This window comes from Bubalus kerabau, chromosome 11 (assembly GCF_029407905.1).
Source record: "Bubalus kerabau isolate K-KA32 ecotype Philippines breed swamp buffalo chromosome 11, PCC_UOA_SB_1v2, whole genome shotgun sequence".
Classification (NCBI taxonomy): Eukaryota; Metazoa; Chordata; class Mammalia; order Artiodactyla; family Bovidae; genus Bubalus; species Bubalus kerabau.
In genome coordinates this window covers 49,711,006-49,724,266 of record NC_073634.1, presented here as the reverse complement: position 1 = coordinate 49,724,266, position 13,261 = coordinate 49,711,006, and the positions used below count along the sequence as shown (strand labels likewise).

At 53.4% G+C, this 13,261-nt stretch overlaps 1 protein-coding gene and 1 long non-coding RNA gene across 2 annotated transcripts in view; one reads left to right on the top strand and one right to left on the bottom strand.

Moving 5' to 3' along the window:
- PAX8 (paired box 8) overlaps positions 1-6,032 on the top strand; it is a 34,484-nt gene extending 28,452 nt beyond the window's left edge. Inside the window, exons 10-11 of the mRNA XM_055541732.1 lie at positions 3,372-3,458; positions 4,905-6,032. Coding sequence (XP_055397707.1) covers positions 3,372-3,458; positions 4,905-4,981 — 164 coding nt within the window. The 3' untranslated portion in view covers positions 4,982-6,032. The remainder of the gene's footprint in view (positions 1-3,371; positions 3,459-4,904) is intronic.
- LOC129623159 (uncharacterized) lies at positions 1,268-3,225 on the bottom strand. The gene is made up of 3 exons (XR_008700387.1): positions 3,109-3,225; positions 2,711-2,852; positions 1,268-1,392 (listed from the first exon to the last, which is right to left on the bottom strand). It is a non-coding gene; the product is annotated as an uncharacterized LOC129623159 (long non-coding RNA).
- Positions 6,033-13,261: the final 7,229 nt, after the last annotated feature.

The window sequence follows — 13,261 nt, the reverse complement described above, 5'->3', positions numbered from 1 at the left end:
AGAAGGAGGAGAAGAGAGAGATTAAGGGTGTAATGTATTTTGGTGGTGGAGCCAATAGCACTTACTAGTGAATTGGCCATAGGGGTTTAATGACAGAGGAAACGAGGATAAGTTTGAAGTTTGGGAAAAGGCATGGGTGGTGGTGGCAAGTATGTATGGGAGAGCAGAAGAGGAAATGGTAGAGTATTTAGCATATGGAAGTCAAGGATTCTACTGGGCCATATTAGGATTGAGACACCTCCTAGATAACCAGTTTAATACATCAGTAGGCACATGATGTATATCTATAGTCAGGAAAGACTAGGGCATACCTTTCAACCATTGTGCAGAATTGTTATTTAATGCTTAAGGGATTATGCAAGGTCACCAGAAAGAGGATGTGGATGGAAAATCACAGATGGCTCACAAACCAAGCTCTGGGGTCCTTCAGCATTTAGAGATATAGCAGAGAAGGAACCAACAAGGTGAGAGAGCAGGAAAGGCCAGTGGGTTAGGTGGCAAACCAGGGGACTTGGCACCATGAAATCCAAAGGCAGGGAGGGAGTGATGAACTGAATCAGAGTCAGCCAAGTGACCTTTGGAGTGATCGGGGTAGAGGTGGTAGGGATTTGAAGGGATCAGCATTGGCCTGACTGGAGGGGGGATGAGGAGGTGAGGGCAGAGACCATGGTGCAGAGAAGGGCTGTGAGCTGCAGAGAAATGTGGGCTAAGAAGAGGATTTTTAAAAGAGAAAATAGTAGAGCCTGTTGGGTGGCTAGGGGAATGATGAATTGGAAAGGAAGATGTTGACAAAGAGTGAAGAGAAGGGGTAAATTATGAGGGCCCAATCCATGGAAAGATGAGTGGGGTAGGATGCAGAGCAAAGAGGACAGGTTGGCCTCTCATGAGAGCAAGGACATTTCATCTGCCGTAGATGAAGGTGGGATGACGGACCTGATGGTGAAAGGATGCTGCACCTAGGGGTATACCACCACCTCAGCCCCATCCTCTCCTCCACTACTGTGTGACCAAAGCACATAGGTACCCTGCAAGTGTGCGCTGGATAAATGAACAAGCGAGCGAGTGAGTGAATGCATGAATAAGCGACACAGTGAGGGGCAAATACGGTGGATTTTCCACATTTCTTCCTGTCCTTTGGAGCTGGCTGATGTTGGCATTGGCTGGGGTAGGGTCAAGGCCTGAAAGCATTGCTAAGGTATAATTGGCTTTCTCCAAGGATGCACTGAAACCAAGGAGGAGTGGGGTACACCAGCAGTACATAAAGCAGATCTCATTGTGAATACAAGAAAGAGCACCGGAGTAGGCACCAGAGGCCAGGGTCCTAGAAGGTTCTAAGGGAGCATGTGGCCTGGGGCAATGTCTTTCCCTCTCTGGGCAGCAGTTTCTTCATTTCTGAAACGAATGGTTGGATGAGGTCATTTCTTAGTTTCTTTCTTTCTCTTTTTAATCCCTTTGCTTTTTTTCCTCCCTCCTTTCTCTTCCATGTATTTGTTGTTCACCTGACCTGTGTTAGATTAATCCCTGCCCCTAATGAACTTCCTGTGTTACTGCCTGTCACTAATGGCCTGGACAAGGACCCAGAAGCCTTCCTCTCCTTCAGGCTCTTCCTCCTCGCTTCCATTCCTCCTGTGCAATTGCCTACCTCTCTGGCAGGAAATCAGCACCCACTGACCCCAACTCAGGCTTTAACACTGGTTGGATGATGGATGTGGGGCTCTGGTGAGCTTTATTTTTGTGCCTGCCTAATGGGGAAATCATAAACGCTGGCATTCCTTGCCTGCTTCTTCTGTTCCAAGAGTGGTGCCATAAGCATTTGATGTATGTTATCAAATTGAATCCTCCCCACAACCCCATGAGATAGGGGCAATAATCTGCCCCGTTTGACAGATGAGGAAACTAAGGCTCAGAGCAGCTCAGTGACTTGTCCAAGGTTGCACAACTCGGAAGTGGGGCACAGAGATTTGGCTCCAGGCAGGCCAGCTCCAGAACCAGGCAGCTTCGAGCCCTACTCCCAGAGTCTGGGAATGAGTTCAGGAGCCAAAGAATGCACTTGACTTGTAACAGCAGATGAGATTCTGGAAGGCGGTGTGGACATTCATTGGAGTTCAGGATCGGTGGGAACCTGGCTTTGTGGATGGAACTGTCTCCCAAGTGCATAAATGGATGATCTGGAATTTCGAGTGAAGACCTCTCAGGTCAGCTTCTCCTTTGCCATTTCCCATCTGTGGGATTTGAGGCTAACTCCTTACTCACTCTGCACTCCAGTTTCCTCTTCTATAAATTGGCGTTATTGATGGCGCCTCCCAGTTGTGAGAAGAAAGGGGCATCGAGTGTGGGAAAGTGCTTTGCCAACCTTAAGCTCCGTCTGAGTTCCAGCAGTAATTGCAGTGGTCTGCTTTGTTATTTAAGGGAATTCTTAAGTCATTTCTTGGGTAAGTAATTCTAGTGAGGCCAAGAATCCACTCACAGAAACAGGTGATCTGATTTGCTTTGTGTAAGTCGTGTGCTGAGTTTTCTTCAAGTGGCAGGTTTGAGATGGGACAAGAGTCTCTTCAGAGGAAGTCTCAGGCCCCACATGCTCTCCAGGCCCCTCCCCTTTTCTGCCTTTCATCCTCTGCACCCATCCCCAACCACACACACACACACACACTCTCTCTCTCTCTCTGCCCTCTGTAACAAAGCATATTGAAGGAGGCTACAAAGAACCCACCTGCCAATACAGGAGACGTGGGTTGGGAAGATCCCCTGGGGAAAGAAACAGCAACCCACTCCAGTATTCTTGCCTGGAAAATCCTATGGGCAGAGAAGCCTGGCAGACTGCAGTCCATGGGGTCACAAGAGTCAGACACGACCTAGTGATTAAACAACAACAGCACAGTTTATACTCCCTTGAGTCCTTCTTTGACCTCTAACCTCTGTCACTCACATTGACCCCTCCTGGAAAGACCTTTCTACAGAAGGTCCAGGCAGCAGCAGAAATGGTTAGAACCTGGAACCTGGAGTCACAGCACAGCTTTCAAATTCCACCAAACCCTGCAGCTGTGTGAGCTACAGATCCCCAAGTCTCTGTTTCCTCATCTGGAAAACAGGCATCATAATAACATCTACCTCCTGGGGTTCCTGTGAGAGCTGTCGTGTCAGGGAGGTGCCCCCAGTCCCTGACGGAAAAGGCACTGCCCCCCAAAGGAATGCAGACAGAGGGGCCTCCAAAGGGCTCTTGGAGGGGTCTCCTGAGCTCCCACTGTCCCTGCCCTGGCCCCATCTGTCCTCCAGGGCTCGCTCTGTGTCCACCCTGCAGACCCTCATCCCCCAGACCCAGCCCTCAGGCTGTGAATCCACCTCATGGGTCTCTCACTGTGTGCCTCCCACAGGAAGCGAATACTCTGGCAACACCTACGGCCACACCCCCTACTCCTCCTACAGCGAGGCCTGGCGCTTCCCCAACTCCAGCTTACTGAGTAAGTTTGCCTTTGGGGCTGTCGCAGGCCCTCCACTGTTCGGGGCGGGTGGAGGTGCTAGGTTGGACCAAAGTGGTCTAAGAGCGGGGAATCCCCAGTTCGATGGAGGGCCTGGAGAGACAGGTGTTATTCATAATCCGAGCAGGTCAGGGAAAGGCAGGGTACCAAGTTGTCTTGGGGGAGAGGCAGAGGGGAGACTTCTGGGCATCACTTACTTCTCTCTCCTGAGGCCATGTCTGTGAAATCTTTGTTTTGTGTAAGATTCAGGGCTCAGGCTTTGGGAGGGCAGGGGTGGAGGGGACATCTCTGCAGGATGGACAGGCTAAGAAAGTTCCACGGGGAGGGCACGTCTCTGTGCCCCTCCACATCTTGGAGGGTGCCTAGGGGAGTGCCAGCAACCCTCCTGCTGGGGAGCATGCTGATTGCAAACAGTGCCATCCTGTCGCTCTCATTAACCATCTAAGTGGCTCAAAAATACTCATGATTCAGCCCCAAAGCCCTTACACAGAGACCCTCTGTCCCACCATATTCCTGATATTTGGCTTGAGATGTGGGCAGCAGCCTTCAGTATGGAGGTCTAGATAGTGAACTGGACTGCAGGGCTTCTCATCGGCCCCTCTTCCCCTGGGCCGGGGTTGGGTTGCGAAACCAAGGAAATCAGGAAACCAAGCCCCATAAATGAATGTGAGGGATCCCACTGGAGTCTCCATGAAGGGGTGACCTGGAGGGCTTGGGAGCAAACCTGAGCCCTGTAGAAGCTGCAGCACAGTGCAGCTGACCCCAAGGGTCTCCATTCCCAAGATCCCCCCCCTCTCCTCCTGTTACCTCCTCATGTTCCAGGAATGACTAGGAGGCTGACTGACTTGGGCTCTGTTTGCCATGTGAATTCAAGCCACCCTTATGTAGTTCAACTCAGAAAGATGAGGGCATAGAGATGTGTCCTCCCCACGGAACTTCCCCTGGCTGTCCATCCTGTGGGTATGCAGAGCAGCCTGGAGGAGGCTCTCAAATCCACATATCCCTTGAGCAGTCAGCTTTCTATCCCCACTGGTTCCTAAGATCCTCTGATCTTGTGCCTTTTGGGCAAGGCCAGGGAACACCCAGCGATCCCCCAGTCAGTACTTGATTCTTCAGGGCTCCAGGCGTAACTTCTCTTTCTTGCCCTCTCTCAATGCAAGGGTGCTGAAGGTCAAAGGAATCGTGGGGAGGGGAGGGGCAAGAAGCCACTGTTCTCCTTCTGGCCAGAAACTCAAAGGTGAGCCTAGAGAAGGAGGAAATAAGGGCCAGAGAGGAGTTAATCTTTGATGATCAGATAGGCCAGAGGGATCAATGATTAACTCACGCTGTCTTAAAGGTTAGCAGAGGCAGGGGGAGGCTATGGTGCAATTTTTTTCTTCTGACCGGCAGTGTTGTTGTTCTTTTTTTTTTTTTTTTGAACTTATCCAGGTTCCCCATATTATTACAGTTCCACATCAAGGCCGAGCGCACCGCCCACCACCGCCACGGCCTTTGACCATCTGTAGTTGCCATGGGGACAGTGGGAGCGACCGAGCCACGGGAGGACTCAGCCTGGGACAGGCCCCTGAGAGTCACACAAAGGAATCTTTATTTATTACATGAAAAATAACCACAAATCCAGCACTGCGGCTCCCTCCCTGTGTGGGTGATTCAGTGAACCATGAGAGACAGGACGATGGTGGAGGAGACGCCACCGGTCCTCCGGGACTCCTTAATGAGGGACAAGAGTCCCAGGGGGACAGACTGTCCCATTCCAAAGAGACAGAATCGGAGGAGAAATGTGGACAAGAGGGCTGGAGAGAGATGGCCCTTGGGGCCCACAGCGGGCTCTGGGGCGCACAGAGGCGCCTCCGTGGCTCCACTGTTGACACGCTCTAATGGCCATGGGCTGTGAGCACTTCTGCCCAGCCTGCAGCCACAGTGGGTGCGAAGGCTCGCCCCCGCTGCCACCCTGAGAGGCACCGCCTTCTCTATGCAGCTTGTTTGGCTCTTCCTGCTCGTCCCTCCTGGTCACAGACTCAACCCTGGGTCCAGCCAACCAGGAGCTCCACCCGGTGGTCAAGGTGGTCAGCCGCCTGCCTTCCCCTTACCTGCTGCTGTGAATGTACCAATTCCATCCCAGGAGCTCCCCTGCAGCGGAGAATCCACCCCTCTCCTTGGCAGCCAGACCAGCCCATTACAGCTGGAGACAGACATTCCAAAGCACCCCTCCCACCCCGCCCTAGGCTCTGGGGGGTGGGGTGCAGCCCTGCCCAGAGTAGAACCAGGCATGTAACTGGGGACCCTGCCTCCTGCTCCCAACAGCCCTGCCAAACCCACAGCTACTGAGAGACCCTGACACAACCCCGCCTACAGTTCCCTCTCTGGGCCCCACAGCTCCCACCCCTGCCCCCACCAGGCCTGACTGTAAATACTGTAAATGAGCCTCAGCTTAAGTCAAACTACCCCTTTCCTCTCAGTGTCGTTTCCTTGCCATGTCCGGCTTCTCTCCTTGAAGCTTCTTTTTTAAAAGACAACCCACCATTGCCATATGACTCAATAAACCATTGCTCTTGGTCTCTGGCTTTGGGTTGACTGGGTAGGAGGAACCCTGTGACAGGGTTTTCTCCAGAAAACCTCAGAGCCTAGCAGCCAATGAACTTGTATTGGGGCTGCATGTTGAAAGGACCGCTATTGTCTGGGAGAACCCTGACTTAGCATTCTGCCCCAGGGAGATGTTCGGCGCCAGGCACACCACTACCCCAAGCTTTGATTGTTCCATCTCTGAGTCAATGAGAGCAGAAAATAAGCAAGTGGCCTGGTGCCTGACCAATCACAGACTCTCCACAGGTGGTGGCTGCTGTTACTTACAGGAAGCCAAAGAACCAGCCAGGAAGGCTGGTGACAGATCCAGGAACGGCGCCACACCGGAGCCTGCATAAACAGCTCTTAGGATCCCTGAGGTGTGAGAGGAGGGAAGGGAGAAGACAATTATTGGCCTCAGCTGCCTGGGAAGGTGTTGAGAGTGTCAGTCACTCAGTCATGTCCAACTCTTTGTGACCCCATGGGACTGTAGCCTGCCAGGCTCCCCTGTCTGTGGTACTCTGCAGGCAAGCATACTGGAGTGGATTGCCATTCCCTTCTCCAGGAGATCTTCCCAAGCCAGGGATCGAACCAGGGTCTCCTGCATTGCAGGGACATTCTTTACCGTCTGAGCCACCAGGAGCTGCATGGGATCCTCACATAAATGAACCTGGGATTTGCCCTATTTTACGTATGGAGAAACTGAGGCTCAGAAAATAAAGAAATAACTTGCCTGAGGCAGGAAGTGGTAGGTCAAAACCTCTTACCTTAAGTCTAACACTTTGGCTTAGCACCACGGGCACTCATCAGGGATACCAGGGACCCAAGGGAGATCCAGGGACTACCCCTGAGAGTCTAATATCTTTTGGCTTGGTTCCTAAGTATTGGGTTGGCCAAACCGAATGAACTTTTGGGCCAACCCAATATTTGGCAATATTGGACTTCCCAGGTGGGGCTAGTGGTAAAGCACTTGCCTGCCAATTCAGGAGACGTAATTACAAGACTTGAGTTGGATCCCAGGGAAGATCTCCTGGAGGAATTAATGGCAGTCCTCTCCAGTATTCTTGCCTGGAGAACCCCATGGAGGACAGAGGAGCCTTGGCAGGCTACAATCCATAGGGTTGCAAAGAGTTGGACATCACTCAAGCGACCACACGCAAAATATTTGGCAAGACTGGGTAGTCAAGAAGCCGGGGCCAGGAAGGGGTGAGGGAGTTACTGTGGGGACTTAGAACAACCCTCTTCTGTGAAATTCCATAGAACAAGGTGGGAAATACAGTGGTGACTGCAAGGGCTGGCTCTGTCCACAAGAGGATGCTCGTCCCACCAGCAGCTGCCTGGTGTCTGTGTGGACCCTCTTCATTAAGGACCCAGCTGGAGTGGGGCCGGGGGGTGGTGGGGGGAGGATGCCCAGGACAAGGCTGACAGTTGGGCAAACAGCAGCTGGGGCTGAGTCTGATGGAGGAAGGGATTCCTCAACAACCCCTCATCCCCAGGGACTCTCAGGCTGAGAGGGCAGAGACTCTGACTCCCCTGGTTCTCCCAACGAAGAGGCCAGGAGTGCTTACTGAGGGTAGCATGGACAAGGCGGACCCTCCCACAAAGAAAGCTGGTCCCCGTGTCTTCCTTGTGGATCTGAGAAGAGTCTCATTCTTCAATAACAGGACTTCCCTCTAGCCTCGAGCATGGCAGCAGGACTGAATCCCATTATATCTGAGGCTCTTCATGATCCCAAACCTCTGCGTTCCTGAGCTCCCCAAGACAGTCCCCACCCAGGAACCACCTTGAGTTGCTTGGTGCCCCAAGGAGTCTGCAGAGCAACCCTTTCTATTCACACCCAAACCCTTGGTAACAGCGGTGCCCTGGTAGCCTCTCTAAGCCCTGAATGACAGAGGAACTTGGCGGTGCTTTTGCTGGGTGACAATGGCTCAGCTCTCCCCTTTTTTCTTGGAGGTGAGCTGAGCCTCCCAGGATGCTGCTCAGAGCAGGTGTCCGTGGGTGTGTGACATGGCTCAAGTGCAGCGGGTCCCAGCCAGTACCTCTCCAGACATTGTGTCCATGGTCAAACCCCAGGGGCTTAGAAAATATAGCTATCTACATGTCAGGGTCTTCTCTGGTGGCTCAGATGATAAAGACTGCCTGCAATGCAGGCAGGAGACCCTGGAGACCCTTGTTCGATCCTTGGGTCAGAAAGATCCCCTGAAGAAGGAAATGGCAACCCACTCCAGTATTCTTACCTGGAGAATCCCTTGGATTGCAAAGAGACACAACTGAGTGCACACATGTGCACACACTTGCTGGGGGAGAGAGATGATCTGAGGTGCCCTGTCTTCAGGGGCAGTGTTGGGACAAGTCGGGGAGGTACATGAGGGGGCCATGGTGAAGAAGAAGCGTGAAGACAAGGATGGGAGGAAAGGGGCGTGGCCACAGAAGATCCAGCTGGGGCATGTGGGACGCATCTGTGGGCAGCGAGTGGGAAGTAGGGGAGGGGTGGTCTACTCTGTAGCAGAGTCGGGGGCCTCTAGTTTCTCTGAAGACCTGGACCTGGGCAGAGAGAGCCCAGCCTCACCACCCCCCCATCCCCAACCCGCATTGTGCCCTGGAACCAGCCTTTTCACTACCTATGTGGAGAGGCCTCCTCAGATTTCCAGGCTGCTCTCCCTGGTCTGTCATCCTCGCCCTTACTCCTCCAGCACCCCCTGTACCCTCCCAGAACACACCAGGCCAGCCCAGGGTGCCTGGAGCTCAGGGGGCAGTGTGGGCCAGGCAGCCCCTGCACGTGGGTGGGTTTCCTGCTAGGAGAGCAGTTAGGGTAGAGCAGAACCCATCTGTCTAAGGTGGGCTGGAGCTGCTGTGACCCTCTGGCTCCTGCCCCATGGCCTGAGGGTGGGGGGCAGGTGGGAGTCCTGCTCTAAGGCCAGCCCCCAGGCTGGTTCCGAGCCCTTCTGTCACTTCTTCAATATTCTTGGCATTATTGTTTAGTCGCTCAGTCGTGTCCGACTCTTTGACCCCAGCGACCACTTTTGTCTCCGATTCTGAATGTTAGCCTCATTTCACACTTGGGGAAACTGGGAGCAAGAGGTGCCTGGATTTTTCAAGGTCATTCAGAGGAACTGAGACCACTGCCTGAACTCTAATCTGAGGCTGAATCTGCATCCTAATCTAAGGCCTTGAGTAGCAGGGTGTGGCCGAGTTTCTGCACAGACCTCAGGCTCCCATAGCTCAATGGCGAGGTACAGAGTTTCATGGCTCCTGGGGCACTGCCACACCCACCCAACGTCAACGTGGGGACAGTCCTGGATGAAGGACCCAGAGGTTAGCCTGCGGGTGGGGAAGGAGTGCCGGGGCCAGCGGGGAATGCCAACTGAGCCTCCATCCTTGGTCCCAAGTCTCCCCCAGGCCGACCCTTCAGCCCTCCTCCAGCTTTTAGGGTCTTAAAGCATCTCCACCTGCAAGGAGTCTGATGGCTCCTCTGTCCCAGCTTGTGCATCTCCCGCAGACAGAGAGTGGCCAGCCACGCTCCCACAGCTGTGATGCTAGTGAAAGCATCTCGTCCCACAAGGGCCACCTCCTCTCTCTACCCGCCTCGTCTCTTTCTCCTTCCTTTTCTCACCTCTTCTAGTTTCCCCATTCCAGTCCCTCTTCTGCAGGAGTCCGAAGCAATTATTCCTTTGTGAGACCTTTTGTGTCTCCAGTGAATATTCGTGAGGACTTAAGAGGTCCTGCATCTGCTCAGAAAATGCTGCAAGCATTTCTCCTCCCTCCCTCCTTTCCCTTCTGGTTTGTTTCTCTTCTCTCTGCTCTCTCCTCTTCCTCTAGCTCTGGGGGCACTCGGAATACAGATGCTGAAGGTCTTTATCTCCTGATGGCAGATACTGATTCCCTACTGCTCCCTGCTCGCACGCACACGTGTGCATACACACACACACATGCCACCAGCAACCCCACCTCCACATCTCTAAGTGCCTCAAGCAAAACCAGGTGCCTGGCTTCCTGGATGAAGCTGGAGGAAGCAGGCAAGGCTGGTCCCCTCCCGGCCAACATCCTCCCTGAGTATCACCCTTTCTCCTCTTGCTGAGTGGCAAAGGCTAAACCTCAGGTGCCGAGGGGCTGCCCTGAGACTTAGGTTGAGGGCTGGGTCTGTGGGTGTGGGGCTTTGTTTTGGGGGGAGAAGAGAAGCTGGAGCCCAGCTCTTCCACATCTGTGCCCGGTGGCAGCCGGCCAGGCTGGGGAGTGAAGCGCTGCCTCCGGCTCTCCCAGGGAAATGTGATTTCCCCTTGAGTGTAGCGGACTGTGCAGTGTGGAAATTGGCTCTTTTCTGAGCGAGTGGAGGCTGTTCTGGAGTGGGGGGCGGGCTGGGGCCCGCAGGAGGCCGCGCTGGCCCCCGGAGTGAGCCGGGAGCAGCCATGTGCTGAGAACTCATTAGGGATAAATCACACTAGTACCAGCGTGAAGCCAACACCCTCCCCCCACCGTGCCTCCTGGTCCCCCCTTGTCTCAGACTCTCCCTCTTTCCCTCCCCCTCCTCCCTAGCCAAGGCATCCTCCCCTGTGTAAGGGGAGCCCAGGCCCACACGCGTGTGTGCACACACAGCCCTGCCTGCTGCCTCAAATCCAAGGGCCCATCCTTGAATGAGAGCCATGTTCATTTGCAAATAACTCTTTTTGTTTGTTTTAGATGTGTTTGCTTTTTTGCCAGGAGGGGGGCATTAGTCACTTCACTAACAGCCCAGGCCTGGGAACGCACGTTCCCCTCCACCGCATCCCTCCATTGAGCCCCGATTCTTATGACCTGCTCCCGCTTCCCAGGGAGTCCTGAGTAGAGGTCCCCAGCTGTGGGCAACATTGGTTTCCGCTGCCCCCCCCCCCACCTCCATACATGCTCTGGGGAGAGGTGGTGGTTATGCTTTAGTTGCTAAGTCATGTCTGATTCTTGCGACCCCATGGACTGTAGCCCGCCAGGCTCCTCTGTCCATGGGATTTTCCAGGCAAGAATACTGGAGTGGGTTGTCATTTCCTTCTCCAGGGGGTCTTCCCGACCCAGGGATCAAACCCACATTTCCTGTACTCCTGCATTGCAGGTGGATACTTTTTACCACTCCCCAGGCAGATGAGCCCCTGGGAAGAGGAGCGCACCCCCATTGGTCCTAGCCCGGAGAGAGTCCCCCAGTCCAGTCACGCGCCCACCAGGGGACATTGCTTCGGGAAAGATGCTAGCCATAAATGGATGCCCTTGGTCTGAATGGAAACTTATTTCTCCATCAAAGCAAAGAAGGAAAAGGAAGTGTGTAAAAAACAAGGAGGGCTTCCTTCCCAGCTGGCTCAGCAGTAAAGCATCTGTCTGCCAATGCAGGAGGTGCAGGTTTGATCCCTGATCCAGGAAGATCCACTGGAGAAGGAAATGGCAACCCAATCCAGTATTCTTGCCTGGGAAATCCCATGCACAGAGGAGCCTAGCGGGCTACAGTCCATGGGGTAGCAAAGAGTTGCATGCGGCTGAGCACACACGCTAAAAAGAAGGGAGGCCTTACAGCCTCTTGACCTTGATGAGAACTGAGGTTTACCTGTTGAGATTACACCACGTCCTCTCCAGAACCACCCTCTTTGCTGATGACGAGAGAAAAGGCCTAGTCACCAGCTATTTTAGGGGCTGAGGTTGTGGTGTCACTGCAGCTGTTAGTTATGGTCATCTGTTTACCCCCTGGGAGATGGCATTGCTGCAGAATCCAGGCCTGGGTGTGGGCCTCTGTCCCCACCCCATCACCTCCTGGGTGGCAGCCCAAGGGACATCCTCAGCTTCCTGGGCCATAAAATGCATGGCTCTGGCCAGAGTGATGTCCAGCACTAAGGTCATGAATCAGTAGTCACCCGGTCATCAAAGGCATTATGGGACTCATTTGACTGGTTCAGGTATGAAGCTCTCTTCCAGATTCCCCAGGTAATTTTCCATCAGGCAAACACCATACTTTGTATGTGGAATCAGTCTCCGTTTGGGGTAGGGGCAAAGTGGCTCCTGGCGCCCCACTCACCCGGGGGACTAGAGTCCTGCTTCAGCTGGCTAGGTGAAAGCCAGGCTTCCAGGGGCTTCCAGGATGGGGCAGAGATGAGAAAACAGCAAAGCAAATACAGGCACAGTTAGTACAGGCCGGGGCATGAGAAGGTGTAGGCCTCACATTCGTTGATTCATTCATTCATTCGGAAGCAGATCATAAACCACCTACTTTGTGCCTGTCCCTGTAAGAGGGATGAACCAGATGAGATCACCCTCCTCCAACCCCACCATCACCCAAAATAAAAACAAAAAACCTCAGAGCTTAGAGCCTTTATAAAAGTCACTCTAAGGACTTCCTTGGTTGAAGGTGGGAAGGTCGTCCCCATCTTTCAATACAGGGGATGTAGGTTTGAGCCCTGGTCAGGGAACTAGGGCTTCCCAGGTGGTGCTAGTGGTAAAGAACCCACCTACCAAGGCAGGAGGCATATGAGACATGGGTTCTATCTCTAGGTCAGGAAGATTCCTTAGAGGAGGGCATGGTAACCCACTCCAGTATTCTTGCCTGGAGAATCCCGTGGACAGAGGAACCTGGCAGGCCACAGTCCATAAGGTCACAAAGAGTTGGACACGACTGAATCCATTTAGCGTGCAGCACACACGCAGGGAACTAAGATCCCATGTGTGGAGGGGCAACTAAGCACCACAGCTAGAGAGAAGCCCATGCACCGCAACAAAGAACCCAGCACTAGTTCCACTTCCACTTGCACCTCATTGCTCACCGCAGTGAACAACCCCTGAACTGCATCTAACACCGGCACAGCCAAAAATAAACATGAGGAAAAAGGTCACCATAGAGCAAGGTAGGAAAGGGATAAAAGCCAGAAGAGAAGGGATATAAAGTGTTGTCAGGTTTCAGGGTAAGATTTGCAAAATTCCTCCTGCCTGCCACCCGCCACCCCAAGGCCCTTCTCTAGCATCCATAGCTTCTCCCAGGAGCCTCTAGGAACACCAACTGCAAATCCTAACCTACAGCCTGACTCCTCTTCCTTAAAAGGATTATTGTCCTGACTTCTGTGTCCCAAGGAGGGTTCGGGAGGGCTCTAGGCAAGAAGTCTCAATGTCAGTGCCCTTTCCCAGAGGCCCTCCCACCCCACTGCAGGCACTGAGGGCCAGCATCCCCATCACCCCCCACCATGATTAACTAGAACCAGACAGCCTGGGTCTTTCTTTGA